Below are 18,369 nucleotides of genomic sequence, written 5' to 3' on the forward strand. Positions count from 1 at the left end.
TGTAATGGGATTGAAGGCATCGTGGAGGCATATCGGGCCTGCCTTCCTCAGATAAAACTCTGTGGACCCACGAATTTCTCCCCAATCATTAACCATGTGACCACACAGCAGCAGACAGCTTCACAATATTTTGTGCTCCTAATCATCGTGGATGGTGTGATCACAGACCTGGACGACACCAGGCAAGCTATCATCAATGCTGCCAAGCTCCCCATGTCCATCATCATCGTTGGAGTGGGAGGTGCTGACTTCAGTGCCATGGAGTTTCTGGATGGTGACAGTGGGAATCTGTGCTCCCATCAGGCGAGGCTGTCATCAGAGACATTGTCCAGTTTGTGCCTTTCAGACAGTTCCAGAATGCTCCCAAGGAGGCGCTGGCTCAGTGTGTCCTGGCAGAGATCCCCCAGCAGGTAGTGGGCTACTTCAACACCTACAAGCTCCTTCTACCCAAGAACCTCAATACTGCCACCAAGTGAAAGTCCTCCTGCCTCCCCTGATCATGGACATGGTCGCCATGCCCTTGTCACATACTTTCACCCCAGCATTTAGTATGTAAACTTAGTTCTCTATGGATTCCATCTACTTAAAGCATTCTTTTATTCTTTTTTTGGAGGAAAAGTGCTAAGTTAATTTTTTCCCAATCAATTTAGTGGTTGCTTCTGATTTCTAGTAATTGCAGTCAGGCTATTTGGATTAGACATTCATGGGAGAAAAGCCTATTTTGTTGTTGTGATTGTTTACTTTTATGGGATGAAAATGCCATTTTGAATGTTTGTCAATAGAAAAAATGAAAACCTTTTGGGATGGTGCGATTTTAGGTTGCTATGCTTTGTGTGTCACAAGACCATGTCCATCTTAGTGACAAGGCTTCTCAAAGTAGATGACACTGGATTTTTTCCTATAACAGTTCAGGTTCAGTACTTCTCTGGGGGCTACAAGTGCCCACACTGGCACCTGAGTTTGTGGCAGGGTAGACATGGCTCAGTTTATAGCCCAATTCACAGTGCAGCAGCAGCTACCAGGACTTCCTGCAGGGTGCTGAACGACAAGGCACATACCGAGTCCTTACGACACAGTCAGTGACCACTGCCTTGTGTGAGTGGCCATCCATATTTGCTGCTCAGTCCTTTCTGGGCATGTGGAATGCTTTCCATGAGCTCAGGGTCTGCATCTGCAGGCAATAGCTTGTCCTAGAATCTCCATTATTAGAGCATTTTTACTGGTGTTTGTTAAGATAGCTAAGACTGCTTTGTCCAAGAAAGCTATGAGGACCAAACTAGAATTCCATTTCTTTTCACTAATGAAAGACTCCTTATTAAGAAAAGACAGTTTTATACTTATGCTCTGCTTGCTAAGGTCCCTCCCATATGCTGATTTGTGCATAATCACTTAGACATTTTCTCCTTTTTTTTTTAGTAACATTTTTAGTCTTAATTTTAAACTCATGATAATGGTTAACTATGAGTCAAAATTGTATTTCCCATTTTAATACTGTGCTATCTCCTAAGTCCACAATATACTGTATTAAGGATAAAAAACAAAAAACAAAAAACTTAGTGAAATATAACTTTTACGCTGAAGAATTTGCTCATTTACACTGTAAAGTTTAATGATTTTTTAGTTAGTTCATAGAGTTGTGCAACCATCATCAATTTTAGAACATTTTCAGAATCAATTTTAGAACATTTTCATTGCCCCCAAATGAAATCCGGTACCAGTTAGCAGTTACTCCTCATTTATTCCCAAAGTTGTAAGTCTTAGGCAACCAGTAATTTACTTGCTGTCTTTATAAATTTTGGACATTTCATATCATAGAGTATGCCAGTCTTTTGATTTTGACTTTTTTTCACTTAACATAATGTTTACAAGATTTATCCATGTTATATCTTGTATCAATACAGTAGTCCCTCTCTCTATTGCAGTTCACTTATCGCAGCTTCACTGTATCGCAGGATTTAAAAAAATATTATATTTAATTATTTATCACAGATTTTTCGCGATATCGAGGGATTTTGCGGTACTGTATACGTATGTTGTTAAAGTTACGTAGGTTTAAGAGTGTAGAATATGTTTAAGAACATAAGTAGTGTTTATAAAAGTGTGGAAAAGGTTAATAAGGGAGTGGGAAAGGTTAATAAGGGCATGGGAATGGTTTATAAGTGTGTGGGAAGGGTTTATAAAGCCTTAAAATATATATAAATACTAAAATAAATGTAAGGTTTCTACTTCACGTATTTTCACCTATTGCGGGGGTGTCTAGAACGTAATACCTGCCATAAGTGAGGGAATACTGTACTTCTTTTCATTACCAAATAATATTTTATTTACATGGATATTATGTTTTATTTATCTATTCATCAATTGATAGACATTTAGGTTATTTCCACTTTGTGGTTATTATGAATAATTCTGCTTGAACATCATGTATAAGTTTTGTGTGGAAATGTCTTCATTTCTCTTGGGTATATGTATACTGCACAGTGGAATTTCTGGGTTATATAATAACTCTAGGTTTAACTTTTGAGGAACTACTCATTTTACATTTATATCAGTAGTATATGAGGGTTCTAATTTCTTTAGTGTCCAACACTTGAAATTATCTTTTTGATTATAGACATACTAGTGGTGTGAAGTGGTGTCTCACAATGATTTTGATTTGCAAACATGTTTCTTTTCATGTGTGTGCTGGACGTTTGTAAATCTTTTTGGGGAAATCTCTATTCAGATCTTTTGCCCATTTTATTTGTCTTTTTATTATTGAGTTGTAAGAATTCTTTACACATTCCAGATAGAAGTCCCTTGTCTGATATAATTTGCAAGTATTTTCTCCCTTTCTGTAGGCTTTCTTTACACTTTCTTGATGATGGTGACCTTTGAAGTACAGAAATTTTTAATTTTGATCAAGTCCAATTTATGTATTTTGTTTTCTTATGCTTTTGGTGTTGTATCTAAGAAACCACTACTTGAGCCTAGTTCATGAAGATTTACTTTTTTTTTTTTCTGAGAGTTTTATAGGTTTAGCTTTGATATTTAGATCTGTAATGTTAATTTTTTGTATATGTTTTAAGAAAGGTGTCGCACTTCATTCTCTTCTATGTAGAAATCCAGTTGTTCCAGTAGCATCATTAGTTGAAAAAACTTTTCCCACCTTTGAATAGACTTTGCACCTTCATAGAAAATAATTTAACCATAAATATGAGGATTTATATCTGGACCCTCTATTCTATTTCATTATGTCTGTGTCTCTCCATATGTCAGTACCACATTGTCTTGATTACTGTAGCTTTTCAGTAAGTTTTAAAATCAGGAAGTGTGATTCACAGAGTTGTGCAACCATCAAGTCTATTCTTTTTCAAGATTTTTTTGTTTTTGTTATTCTGACTTCCTTGAATTTCTAAGTAAATTTTAGGATTAGCTTGTCAATTTCTGTACAAAAGAAGCTAGCTTAGATCTTAATATGTGTTGAGTTAAATCTGTAGATCAAACTGGAGAATATTGCCTTCTTAACAATGTTAAGTTTTTAGATCCATAAATATGAATCTTTCCATTTATTTAGGTCTTCTTTAATTTATTTCAACAATGTTTTGTAGTTTTTAGGATACAGGTGTTGCATTTATTTTGTAAAATTTATTTCTAAATACTTTACTCTTTTTGATGCTGTTGTAAATAAAATTATTTTCTTTAAATTTTGTTTTTAGATTGATCATTGCAAGTGTATAGAAATATTGTATAACTGATCTTTGTATATTGACCTCATACCTTGTAATTTTATTGATAATTCTAATAGAAGTTCTAATACTTTTTTATTGCATTCCTTGGGGTTTTCTGTTTATAATGTCATGGTATCTGCAAATATGATTTTATTTCTTTTTTCCAATTCAGTGGAACCTATTTCATTTATTTCATTACACTAGGACCTCCAGTATAGTATTAAATAGAAGTGGTGAGAGTGGGCATCCTCATCTTGTTCCTGATCTGTGGTGTGAAGCATTCTGTTGTAGTGATTTTTTTTCTTTTTACTCTAAAATGGGCCATAACTTTTTAAAGAGGATTTTCTTTTGACTTAAGACCTTTTTCTTTTGTTTACACACACAGATATGTGCTGATTAGAAGGCCCACTTGTGCAGTGTGGAGAATAAGACAGTGCCTTACAAAAATGGGGTTTGGGAGTGACCTGAAGAATTCACATGAAGCTGTGTTAAAATTGCAAGACTGGGAATTACGATTATTGGAAACAGTGAAGAAATTTATGGCCCTGAGGATAAAAAGTGATAAAGAATATGCATCTACTTTACAGAACCTTTGTAATCAAGTTGATAAGGAAAGTACTAACCAAATGAATTATGTCAGCAATGTATCCAAGGTAAGAGGAATAATTTCATCATTTATTATGTATAGCATCATAATTGTGCTTAAGGCAAGTAGGTCATATGACATGTTATAAACCCCACAATACATTATTGCTATCATTAATTTTGCTGTAAGTAGTTGATTATCTTTTGAATAATTTAAATAAAAAAAACATGTCTATGTTTACCCATTGAATTACAATTACAGTACTCTTAAAATTTCTCTGTATACATCTAGGTTTCCCTCTGGTATTGTTTTCCTTCTGCTTGAAGGACTTTCTGTAACATTATTTATAGAAGTCTGCTGCTAATTTGCTTTTTCAGATTTTGTGAATGTAATATTGTCTGTTGTCTTTGTTTTTGAAAAATATATTTGCTGTTTATAGAATTCTAGTTTGCACCTTTTTCTTTCAGTACTTCAAAGATGTTGCTATATTATTTTTTTTGCATTGTTTCTGATGACATATTTGTGCCAAATGTCCCTTCCACCCAAACCCTATTGGCTGTGCTTAAAATTTTCCTTATCATTGATTTTAAGCAATTTGTTTTGTGCCTTTGTGTAGTTTTCTTCATGTTTCCTCTGCTATAGATTTCTTAACCTTCCTATATCTGTGGGTTTACAATTTTCACCAACTTTGGAAAAATACCAGCCATTATTAAAATATTTTTTAGTTCTCCCTTCTTCCTCTTCCACCCTTTAGGGAGTTTGATTACATACATATGTGGCTGTTTGAAGTTATCCCACAGTTTACTGATACTCTTTATTTATTTTTCTGTCTTTTTGTGTCTTATTGTAATTAGTTTCTCTGTTATGCCTTCCATTTCTCTAATCTTATTTTTATGTAATATCACATCTATAGTTAATTATATATAATGCATTTTTCATCTCAGACATGTTTCATTTCTGGTGCCCTTTAATAACCCTGTCTCCTCAAACTTGTGAATTTTTGTTAATCTGGTAGATAAAATGGTATTTAGTGTAGCTTTACTTTATAGTTTTCTAATTATGAATGAAATTAAATATGTTTAATAGTTATTTTACTTAGGGAACTAGTTTTATTCTGTACTAAATGTGAACTTTACTTTGTGTTTTCTTATTCCTCTAAAATTACAACTGTCAGAAATAAAAGGAACCAAATTGGAAAGGAAGAAGTAAAATTGTCTCTGTTTGCAAATGATATAATATATATATAAAACACCCTAAAGACTTTACCAAAATACTGTGAGAATAAGCAAATTCAGTAAAGTAATGTGATACAAAATTAACATAGAAAACTCAGTGTGTTTCTATACACTAACAACAAACCATCTGAAAGAGAAATAAAGACAACAATTCTATTTACAATAGCACCAGAGAAAAAAAAATAGGAATAAATTTAACCATGGAGGGAAAGATCTGTACTCTGAAAATTATAAGACATTGATGAAAGAAACAGAAGAAGACACAAATAAATGGAAAAATATTCCATGCTCATGGATCAAAATTATTGATAATTAAAAAATGTCCATACTACCTAAAGCCATCTATAGATTCATTTCAGTCCCTATCAAATTCCAATGGCATTATTCACGGAAATAGAAAAAAAATCCTATTATTCATGGGGAACAAAAAAGACCTGAAATAGTGAAAGTAATCCTAAGAAAGAAAAACGAAGCCAGAGGCATCACAATTCCTGGTTTCAAATTGTATTATAAAGCAATAATAATCAAAACAGTATGATACTGTCATAAAAACAGACACATAGACCAGTGGAATAGAACTGAGAGCCCAGAAATAAACCCATGCATATGGTCAAATAAATTTGACAAGGGAGCCAACAATAGTTTCTTCAGTAAATGATGATGGGGAAACTGGTCCCTCTTAAACCACTCACAAATACTAACTTGAAATGGATTAAACATTTAAATCTTATCCCTGAAACTATAAAACTAATAGAAGGAAATGGAAAAAAGCTCCTTTACATTAGTCTTAGCAATGGTTTTTAGGGTATAACACCAAAAGCACAAGGAACAAAAGCAAAAATAAACACAAAGGCAGTAACAAAAAGCAGAAGCACAGCCAAAGAAACAATCAGCAAAATCAAAAGGCAACCTATGGAATGGGAGAAAATATTTGCAGAACATCTATCTGACAAGGGGTTAATAATCTAAAATATAAGAACCCATACAATTCAATATCAAAAAACCAAATAATCTATTTAAAAATTGAGGCTATAAATAGACATTTTTCCAAAGAAGACATACAAATGACCGACAGGTATATGAAAAGATGCTGACTATCACGCATCATCAAGGAAATGCAACTCAAAACCACAATGAGTTGTCACTTCATACATGTTAGAATGACTATTATCAAAAAGACAAGAGCAATTGGGGGAAAAATGGGACAACTGTCATAGAACAACAATAAAAAGAAAAAGAAAAAAAAGATAAGAGACAGTAAGAGTGGTCAAGGCTGTGAAGAAAAAGGATCCCTTGTATACTGTTGGTAGGAATTTAAATTGCTACAAGTACTTGGGAAACAGTATGGAGGTTCCTGAAAAAAACAAACAAAAAGACTACTATATGATCCATCAATTCCACTTCTGTGTATATACCTGAAGGCAATGAAGTCACTATCTTGAAAAGATACCTGCATTATTTATAATAGCCAAAAATATGGAAACAAGCTAAGTGTCCATAAATGGTGAATGGATAAATATTTTACACACACACACACACATACACACACACAGTCTGTCCAGAAAGTATCCAGCTGTGTACTATGAAAAATAGAGACATTTATTGAAGAAGATACAGGATACAAGAAACATTGTACATAGGACAGTGACTCCTCAGTCCCCTTCAAAATTTTGACCTTCTTGAGGAAATCTGGTTCATTGGTAGTGGTTTGAATCAAGTCATTAGCAATTGTAGCACAATACTCCTGCTCTGGTAGTAGAAGCCGTGGAATGAATTTTGCCACAACATGTTTCATGCCAAGATTCAGCATCAAAATCTCGGACACAGTAATTTTTGGAATCCCCAGATCAGCTTCTAGTGCTCGTACTGTCAGTTGCCAATCTTTGTTGATTGCAGCCCATAACATTCAACATTCTCAGGTGTTCTGCTTATTGCAGGCCTTCCAGAATGTGGATCACTTTCAACAGATTCTCAGCCATCTTTGAAGCATGTGTGGCACACTTTTATTTGTGCTGCTGCACTTGTATTGTTCCTGAAAGCCTTCTGAATCATCCTAAGTAGTTTCCACAGAGGAATGTTCAAGTTTAATGCAAAATTTGATGCAGATTTGTTGTTCTACTTGCTCAGTCATTTTGGATGGGATGGCTACAGAGTACACATACCCACTCAGTGGTGTCTGCCATCCTCACTGACTAGTACAGTGAAGTCTTCATTGTTTACTCAAGCACATTCCAGTCTACTCTCCTTGGCTACTAGTTTACATCAATGTCATGCAAACCTTTCTCATTATTTTAACAATGGCTAGACTTTTTCCAGACTGACCTCATCATATATACAATGAAATATTATTCAGCCATAAAAAATGTTAAAATCTTGCCGTTTGTGACAACATGGATGGACGTTGAGGGCATTATGCCAAGTGAAATAAGGCAGAAAGAGAAAGGCAAATACTCTTTAAGTTTCCACTGTATGTGGAATCTAAAAAAGCCAAACTCAGAAACAGAGTAGAATGGTGGTTACCAGGAGCCCGGTGTGGGAGGAGTGGGGAAATGTTGCTCTAAAGGTACAAATGTACAGCAATAAGAGAGTAACTTCCGGGGATTTAAGTCACAGCATAGTGATTATAATTAACAATAGTACTGTATTATATACTTAAAGTAGTTAAGACAGTAGATCTTAAATGTTATCACCACAGGAGGGAAAGTAATTATGTGAGGTGATGGAGGTGTTAAACTAAATCTTATTGTGGTAATCATTTCACAATACATACTGTATCAGATCATTATGTTGTACACCTTAAACTTATGAATATGTTATATATTGTTACTAATATTGCAATAAAGCTGAAAAAAGTAAAAATAAAATTACGCTTGTCAGAGAGTAGTCAGCTCTCTTCTGAAATCATATAGTGATATAGATAACTCTGAAATAACCTATTTGTAAAGAGACTGGCTTACCATTTAAATATAAAGTGGATTGAAATATTGCCTATGTTCCATATACTACATGAATTAAAGTAATGAAAATGTTTTTTGATGAAACAATTTAATTATTTAGTGTTGTACATAATGTAATTTGAACCTGTATAACTAGAGTTTTAACTATACGTAAGTATGTACATATATTTGTGTGTGTGTGTGTGTGTGTATGTGTATTTCTTAAGCCTGACTGTAGAGTCCATTCCGCTGTAATGCTTAATTTAAAAAAGGGTGAATTTGTTCCAGTGCATTTGATATGTTAGGGAGCAGTTTGAGCATAATGTGAGTTTGTATTTGCTTATGGACAAACACAGAAGAAATACTAGGTGAATGCCCAAAACTACGCAGCTGAACTGAGTTTCTTAGGAATACATAAAACACTCACAAACTTCCATTGCTTACTGTTTATTCTTTGTGTTATGACCCACACTTATCAACATATTATATTGCAACTCCCTGTCCAAATGCAGGTAGCTCTTTTTATCACTTTACAATAACCCACAAATTCCAATTCTGCTGGCACCTACTTTAATAAGCAAACATCAGGTTTGGTTGTTTTTTTTTTTTTAACATAAAGTGCCATGTTTATAGTAGTACTTATGTATTTCTTCACCATTTAATGCACATAAATCTGTGCGAAGTTTTTATTAGGTTCCTGTCTTCTTAAAATGTGCCCCTGATAAATTTGAGTGTTTTACTTGTAACACCATTTTCTCATGAGTTCTGTGATTTTTATTGTGTGATTTTGCATAACCCAGAGATTATTAGGGATACAAGTGTTTCATTGCAGCAGAACTTGTACATTAGCATTACTTGGGAAACTTTAAAATACTGAAGCCTGGATCCCTTTCAAACCGTATTAAATCAGAATCTCTGGTTGTGGGTTTCAAGAAATGGTATTTTGAAAAGCTCCCACTTGATTCTTATTGCAGGCAGAGTTGTGAATCACTGGCCTAGGGAAACTAGAAAATGCAGAAAGACAGGTTCTTCTGAATGGGAAGTACCTCAGTTTCCTTTGCTGTTGTAATTCAATCTTTGAAAAATCTCAGTTTTAGGGAAATTTAATAATGATTTTTCTTCTGGGTTTCTGTATCTGATAAGAACTCGGAGATTTCAAACATTCTTCTTATATAAGCAAATTCTGAATAAAACCTTTTTGTTTCAGAGAACCATTTATTGTGTGGTACATAAACTATGCTTTCTTCATGGAATTTTTATCTTGTATTTTAAAAATATTTAAGCAAGGAGAAAGAAAGGAAGTAGTTGGAAGATATAGTCTGTAGAGAAAAGCTATTTATAACAACTGTTATTTAGGTATTTTTCAAGCTTGAGTCACTTGTTGATTATTTTCAGTGCTTTACTGTAATTGTAGCTCCAGTAGTAGTTTGTCCTTTGATTTAGTGTCCCAGAATAAATACTTTTTGATATAATGAACTCAGCACACTTAAAATGCTACCTGTTTACGGAATACTGATTTACATCAGCATACATCTGTTACTTCAAAGGTGGAAAGCATGATATACCTTTCTAAGAGATATACATTTTTTTCCTATATGTAGTTTTCTTTTTAAAAAAGTTAAGTACAGTGTTTCTTTTGATTATGTATTCATGCTAGTATAACTGATACTTTTACCTTTATTGGTTTCCTAAAGTAAAGTAGGCATTTTAGAAGTTATGCTAATTATTGTAGAAACCTGTAATGCTATTGGGTTGGCCAAAAGGTTCATTTGTTTTTTTCCATAATGGCTTTAGTAGCACTTAGTTGTCTTTATAATTTCATTCAAAATAATTTTGTTAGATTGTATTGTGACAGCTGTCATATCAGTGCACATTTAAAAAAACCTTATAAAAATTGGTAAATTTTTGCATAGCTATTTAACTTATTTTTAAACTATATTTTATTGATTATACAATTACATTTGTCCCAATTTTTTCCATATTTGCTCCGCTCCACTCAGCACCCTATACTCCCTTAGGTAACCTCCACACCATTGTTCTTGTCCATGGGTTATGTGTATAAGTTCTTCGACTACTCCATTTCCTGTACTGTAATTTACATCCCCATGACTATTCTGTAACTATCTGTTTGTACTTCTTAAAACCCCCCCACCTCTTCACTCATTCCCCTATATATCCCCTTCCATCTGGCAACCATCAAAATGCTCTCCGTATCTATGATTCTATCTCTATTCTTTTTTGCTTAGTTTGTTTTTTAGATTTTTGATAGGTATTTACTGTCATCTTATTGTTTAGAGTTTTGATTTTTTTTCTTAAATTAGTCCCTTTATCATTTCATATAATAATGGCTTGGTGATGATGAACTCCTTAGTTTTTCATTGTCTGGGAAGCTCCTTATTTGTTCTTCAATTCTAAGTGCTATCTTTGCTGGGTAGAGCAATCTTGGCTGTAGGTGCCCACTTTTCATAACTTTGAATATTTTGCCAATCCCTTCTAGCCTGCAAAGTTTCTTTTGAGAAATCAGCTGACAGTCTTATGGGAACTCCCCTGTAGGTAAATAACTTCTTTTCTCTTGTTGCTTTTAAGATTCTCTCTTTATCGTTAACCTTTGGCATTTTAATTATAATGTGTCTTGGAGTGGGCCTCTTTGTATCCATCTTGTTTGGGACTCTTTGTGTTTCCTGGACTTACATGTCTATTTTCTTCCGCAAATTAAGGAAGTTTTCTTTCATTTTTTTTTTTCAAACAGATTTTCAATTTCTTGCTCTTTCTCATCTCTTTCTGGCACTCCTATAATGTGAGTGTTGGAATGCTTGAAGCTATCTAAGGGCTGCTTACAGTATCCTCATTTTTTTCTTCTTCTTGTTCTGATTGGTTGTTTTTTTGCTTCATTATGGTCCAATTCATTGCTTTGATTGTCAGCTTTGTCCACTTTATTGTTATTTCCCTGTAAATTGTTCTTTATTTCAATTACTGTATCCTTCATTTCTGGTTGGATTTTTTAATGCTGTTGAGGTCCTCACTAAGTTCCTTGAACATCCTTATAACCAGTGTTTTGAACTCAGCATCTGATAGATTGCTGATCTCCACTTCATTTTGCTCTTTATCTGGAGTTTTGATCTGTTCTTTTATTTGGGCCATGATTCTCTGTCTCCTCATTTTAGCAGCCTCCCTGTGTTTGTCTTTATGTATTAGGTAGAGCTGCTATGACCCCTGGTATTGGTAGTGTGGCATAATGTAGTAGGTATCCTGTCGGGTCCAGTGGCACAGCCTCCCCTATCACCCAAGCTCCATACTCCAGGTATACCTTTTGTGTGGCTGAGTACACCCTCCTCTTATAGCTGAGTCTTGGTTCCTGTTGGCAGGTCAATGGGAGGAATTTACCCAGGCCAGTCAGCTGCAAAGACTGACTGTGACCACTGACCACCAACTTCCACCCTCTGTGGAGGATCAGCTGTGCAGGGGCAGCGTGGTGGTGCTATGACATGGTCTGTAGTTGTCCACTGGGTGTGCAGGCTCTTGGGTTTCTCAGAGGGTGCAGGCCAAGGTCAGTGTCCACCTGTGTTCTTATAGGAGCCACCCTGCCTGAGCTATAAAGCAATCTGAGATGGCTGCTACATGTGTTGGGCTTGGAGATTCCTAGGCAAAGCCAAGCTGTGTATCTAGGCTGGCTGCTGCTAGTGCTGGGACTGGGACCTCCTGGCAAGAGGTATGAGGTGGGTGCTCACTGAGGCCAGCAGTTGCTTGTTTGAAAGAATTTAGGAAGTTGTGAAGCATGAGCCAAGACTAGCCATTCATGGAAAAATCATTATTAACAGCTGTAAGTTGAGTATTATGGAGCCTCAAGGGATGACCAGGGTGGGCCAAACACTGTTAGCCAGGCTGATGGAGTCTCAGATAAGGCATCTGCCTTCCAGCTCTGTGGCTCTGTTGGGGAAGGTTCAGAAAAGGGACAATGGCCTTTGCCTGCCTTCCTGTCTGGGAGAAATCTGTCCCCTAGCCCTTGCCTTGATGCCAGACATTCCAGTTCCTCATTGTATGCTAATGGTGCCTTTCAAGCTGCTACCCCAGCGCTGAAATTAACAAGGGAGTGAGTCTGAGTAAGTCTGTGTGTGGATTCTTTAAGACGAACTGCTTGGAACTCCAGAAATTTCCACCATTGACTCAGTCTCCACTGGTTGTATAGCCAGAAGTTGTGGGGACTGATCTTCCTGGCACTGGAACCCTGGCCAGGGGGGTCTGGTGTGGGGCTGGGACTCCTTGCTCTCAAGATAGCACTCCCGAATTTTTATCCACCACATGTGGATGTCGCATCAGCCCATTCAGCATCTCTGCCCCTCCTACCAGTCTGGATGAATGTGGTTTTTTAAATTCTGTAGTTGTCAGACTTCCATTCAACTCAATTTCTGATTGTTCTGAGTGATGGTTGTTCTATAACTTACTTGTAGTTTTGATGTGTTGTGTGAGGAGGTGAGCGCTGTCTACCTATGTTGCCATCTTGACTGGAAGTCCATGATTCTTTGGTGTAGCAATTTTAATATTGATGCAAGAAAATATGCGACATTTTCGGCATATTATGCTTTATTATTTCATGAAAGGTAAAAAGGCAAATAAAATGCAAAAAATGATTTATGCAGTGTATGGAGAAGATGCTGTGACTGAATGTATCAAAAATGATTTGTGAAGTTTTGTGCTTGAGATTTCTTATTGAATGATGCTTTACAGTCAGTAGACCGGTTGAAGTTGATAGTGATCAAATCGAGACATTAATTGAGAACAATCAATGTTATACCACGTGGGAGATGGCTGACACACTCAGATTATCCAAATAAATCATTGGTAAAAATGAAAAATTTGTCTTTTATTTTATGTGAAAAACCATGTGGACTTTTGGCCAAACCCAATAGTTAGTGTATGTAACTGATCTCTTTTTTGCTGTGGAGGGGATAGGGTAAAATATAATTTCTGTAAATTGAGTCATTATTCCTCTTTTTTTATTGTGAAGTAAGAGCTATATTTATTTTTAGGAACTATTTTGGTCACAAAACAACAACATAAAAATGTCAATCAATTTAAGTTTTCAGAATATCTTGAAATAATACATTTCAGGTAAAAATGGCATTTTATTTTATACTATCAATATTACTCATTATAGAACTCAGCATTCTGAAAATTGTTCTAAAACTTGAGTCTGAAATCAGTAATTTTATTTCTCCAGGCCATAGGGAAAAGTGTCCTATCTGTGTGTCTGTCTTAAAGTGGTACTATTTCTAGTTATCTAGTGTTTTATTTGGGTTGATTAGATGAGAACATGATGATTTATTTCTTAATTTTTCTACTTACGGAGGTTTGAGGTGTGGGTCATTATTCTGGACAGAAACCCAAATATAGTGGGAGGCTTTTTCATTTTCATCTTAATTTTTTCTAACAGAGTATATCTTATCAAGAATAATTCACTTATCTTGGCCTACAATGACTTCTTTTTTTTTTTTTTTTTTCCAATCACAGTTTACATTCAGTATTGTTCTGTATTAGTTTCAGGTGTACAGCATAGTGGTTAGACAGTCACATACTTGACAGAGTGTTCCCCTGATATTTCCAGTACTCATTTGGCACCATACATAGTTATTGTAATATTATTGACTATCTCTTCTATGTTTACCTTATATCCTCATGACTATTTTGTAACTAAATTGTACTTCTCAGTCCCTTCACCTTTTTCACCCAGTTCCCCAACCCCTCTCCTCTGTGGCAATCATCAGTCTGTTCTTTGTATCCATGAGTCTATTTCTGTTTTGTTTGTTTATTTACTTTGTTCTTTCAATTCCACATATAAGTGAAATCATATGGTATTTGTCTTTGTCTGAATTACTCAGCATAATTCCTGCTAGGTCTATCCACATTGTTGCAAATGGTAAGATTTTATTCTTTTCTATGGCTTTTTTATCCACTCATCTATTGATGTGCACTTAGGTTGATTTCATAACTTGGCTGTTGTAAATAACACTGCAATGAACATAGGAGTGCATATATTCTTTCAAATTTGTGTTTGGGTTTCTTCAGATATATTCCCAGAAGTAGAATTGCTGGTCAAGGCAGTTGCATATCTAATTTTTTGAGGCATCTCCAAACTGTTTTCTACAGTGGCTGCACAATTTTAACTATAATGTGTCTTGGTGTGGACCTCTTTGTTTCATCTTCCTTGATACTGTCTGCACTTCCTGGACTTGTGTGTCTTTTTCCTTCACCAGGTTAGGGAAGTTTTCAGTCATTATTTCTTTAAATAGGTTCTTGATCTGTTACTCTCTCTGTTCTCCTTCCGTTACTTGTATGATGTAGATGTTATGCTTAATGTTGTGTCAGAGGTCCCTTAAAGTATCCTTATTTTTAAAAATTATTTTTGTTGTTGTTGTTGCTCTGATTGGGTGTTTTCTGCTACTTGTCTTCCAAATCACTGATTTGATTCTCTGCTTCATCTAACCTATTGTTTATTTCTTTTAGTGTTTTCTTTACTAAAGATATTGTATTCTTCATTTCTGACTGGTTGTTTTTTATGGGTTCTTTGTCCTTTTTTTATGCTTACTGTCTCTTTAAGTTTCTTCAGAGTTTATCCATTATTCTTCTAAGTTCCTTGATTGTCCTTATAATCATTGTTTGAATTTTATATCTGGCTAATTGCTTGCCTTTATTTCATTTACTTCTTTTCCTGGAGATTTCTTCTGTCCTTTCATTTGGGGCATGTCTCCCCATTTGGGCTGCTTCTCTGTCTTTGTTTCTATGTATTAGATAGATCTGCTGTATCTCCTGGCCAAATCTTGATATGTTTGGGCGTGATATACTTGCTGGCTTTTCCCTGACTATTCCCTGAGCGCCCACTCCACCAGAAAGGACTGTGGGCATTGGCAGGTGGCAGCTAACCTTGTTGTAACTGAGTAGCCTCAGAATCAGCACTGAAACCAATTTTGAGCCTTTATTAATTTGGTGAACACTTGTCCCTACCTGGTGACTCATTTAGAATCTACCTCATGCAACTTGAGTACCATCAGGGGCTTTTTCAGGGACTGGGCCTAACAGGCAACAGACAGGTGAAGGCAGACAGAGTCAGGTGGAGGTAGGTGGAGGCAGATTTTTGGTGTGCCTTGTGCCTTTTGCTGACCTGCCCCAGGCTCAAGGCTGGTGAAAGCTGGCATTGGTGCACAGGTTGGTCCTTCCCATGAATACCCAGATCCACAAGAGGTAAGTATAAACTATGATTAGCTTTGTAGCACCAAAATGGCTGCCCAGGGGCAGCCACAGGCAACACCTGACATGCACCAGAGTCTCTCCCAAGAGGTCCAAGACACAACACATCCATTGGTATTTCAGACAACATCGAATCAGGAAACAATTAGCTTCACAAAAGGCACATCCAAAGGGAGATCTCAGCAGGCTGCAGACTCTGCTGAGGCAAATTCCACTTTGTTTAGTCAGCACCCACACAGCAGCTAGTACATTGTGATCAAGGTCAACACTCACAGTCAGCCAGCCTGAGTGTTGACCCCATGCATGAATGGGCCAACAACAATCAAGACTCAATTACAATATGAGGGTTCATATAACCTACACAAGGGACATTCCTAGAGCATATCAAACATATTAAGATCTGGACATGTGAAGGGAAACCACTTCACCAGTTGGGTGTGCAAGGAAAAATGGCTCCAGTTCTGGGGTCACAAAGCTTAATCTGTCCTGGATTCTGCCTGGACCTCCTGAAGAGCCTGATCTTGGCAGAGTAGGCCCACCAGGAGTATAGGGGATGGGTCTAGTGGATATCCCATGAGGGGGATGTGCTGGCCAGGCTCATGGGAAGATGGGGGGTAATGGACCCTGCCTCAAAGCCACAAAAGCCAATCATTGACCCCCCCCCCCCCCCTGAGTGTGCCCTGACCTCTCCATCATGGGCCCAGGCAGCTGACTCCACTGCGGAGTATGAGCTCTGCAGGGTGAAGCAATGGGGAATCCAGGGTGTGGAGCTATTGCATTCCTCCAGGCTGATGTTATGCAGGGGAACATGACCCAAGAAAGGTGGCATCTATGGTGTGAGAGAGGGACTCAGTACAGAAACTCTGGCAGCTGTTTTTTCAGCTCTGTCCCTGGAGCCACACACCCAAGTCTCTCCTCACATGACTATTTTGCTCCACTCTCCCTCTGTCTGCTGATACCCAGGGTGAGTGTTTGTGTTAGAGATAGAGATTTTGTGTACTGGCCCTTTAAGAAGGTGCCTGGGTCTCCAGTAGATTCCTGTCCTCTCCCTGGTGAATTTCTGCTGATTTTCACAGTGGGATGTTATGTGGGCACCTCTTCCTAGGTATGGTGTTTTGGGCTGGGGAGCCTGGTGTTGGTTTGAGACCCTCACTACTCAGGGTGAACTTTGCAGCTGAGATATTCCTCCATGATCTCAGCTGCCACCTGTTGTGGGTGGCAGCCTGTTTCCCATCTCTGCCCTTCCTACCAGTCTTGATGTTGCTTATTCTATAAATTCTTTGTTATAAGATTGTTCTGTATTTTACTTGTAATTCCAGTTTGGAGGAGGTAAGTGTAACTTCACCTACTCCACCACCATCTTAGATCTCTTTGCATATGTCTTTTCAAATTAGTGTTTTGGGTTTCTTTGGATATATACCCAGAATTGGAATTGTGTCATAGGGAGGTTCTATTTTTAATTTTTTGAGTAAACTCCATACTGTTTTGCATAGTGGTTGCACCAGTGTGCATTCGTACCAACAGTGTACAAGGGTTCCTTTCTCCCTCATTTATTGATTTATTGGTGATAGCCATTCTGACAGGTGTGAGGTGATAATCTCATTGTGTTTTAATTTGCTTTTCTCTGATGATTAATGACATTGAACATCTTTTTCATGTGTCTATTGGCCATCTGCATGTACTCTTTGGAGAAGTGTCTATTCAAATCCTCTATGTTTTAATTGGGTTGTTTGTGTTTTGGTGTTGAATTGTTTGAGTTCTTTATAAATTTTGAATATTATTGGGTGTTTCATTGGTGAATATCTCTCTCATTCAGTAAGTTGCCTTCGTTTTGTTGATGGTTTCCTTTGCTGTTCAAAAACTTTTTAGTTTAATGTAGTCCCATTTGTTTATTTTTTCTTCTGTTTTCCTTGCTTGAGGAGATATATCGGCAAAAATATTAGTAAGAGAAATATCTGAGAGTTAATTGCCTGTATTTTCTAGAAGGATTTCTTTACTTAGATTTTACTCATGTTACCAAAGTAGGTAGCCTAAAAGGAGTAGGCAGCTTTTCTCTATGGCTTTTACTTTCTAATTTAATGATTAGTGCTAAATACAGATTAATTAAAGATTTCTGTGTAATGTTTAACCAGTATGTAAACTACTTTCATCAATTTAGCTTAGTTATTCTCAAAGTAATACTTAGTATAAGAGTCTTTAGGTTCCCATACTTATGTATCCCTCAAATGTCTTAGGTTGTATCAGGTCTAGCACATTAAGAGGTAGATTTGGCTAGATTCTGAGCTTTTCTATTTATTAGTTGTGTGTCCTTGGACAGAGTTTTCATTTTTTGACACCATTTATAATATGATGATATTTGCCTGAGAGTGTTGAGTAGTTAAGAGAAAACCTATGAGTGTATAGGAGGTTGATAATGTTAAAGAAATAGAGCAGAAAGGTCATCTAGGCAATCAGGATTAACTTTAATAGAGGTGGAGTTGGGGAGAAGTAATGGAGAATATTAATCCCTCATTTTGGTTCTGCTACACAGGATATAAGAGAAGAAAACAGTATTTATTTGATAGAGTTCAGAGAAAGGGCATGTCCTAAGTAAATAATCTAGTTTACAGGTTCTGAGAGCAAATGCTCCCCCAGAAGTTTGAGGGGTTTTTTAAAAAATT

At 36.4% G+C, this 18,369-nt stretch overlaps 1 protein-coding gene across 2 annotated transcripts in view; it reads left to right on the plus strand.

Moving 5' to 3' along the window:
* Positions 1-18,369, plus strand: part of FER (FER tyrosine kinase) — a 451,604-nt gene that overhangs the window by 25,500 nt on the left and 407,735 nt on the right. For both annotated transcript variants that reach the window (XM_090276547.1, XM_090276548.1), the window contains exon 2: positions 4,096-4,363. In XM_090276547.1, the coding sequence (XP_090132673.1) occupies positions 4,157-4,363 (207 nt within the window). In that variant the 5' untranslated portion in view covers positions 4,096-4,156. The remainder of the gene's footprint in view (positions 1-4,095; positions 4,364-18,369) is intronic.

This window comes from Furipterus horrens, unplaced genomic scaffold (genome assembly GCF_987537825.1).
Source record: "Furipterus horrens unplaced genomic scaffold, mFurHor1.1.pri manual_scaffold_5, whole genome shotgun sequence".
In the NCBI taxonomy this organism is placed as follows: Eukaryota; Metazoa; Chordata; class Mammalia; order Chiroptera; family Furipteridae; genus Furipterus; species Furipterus horrens.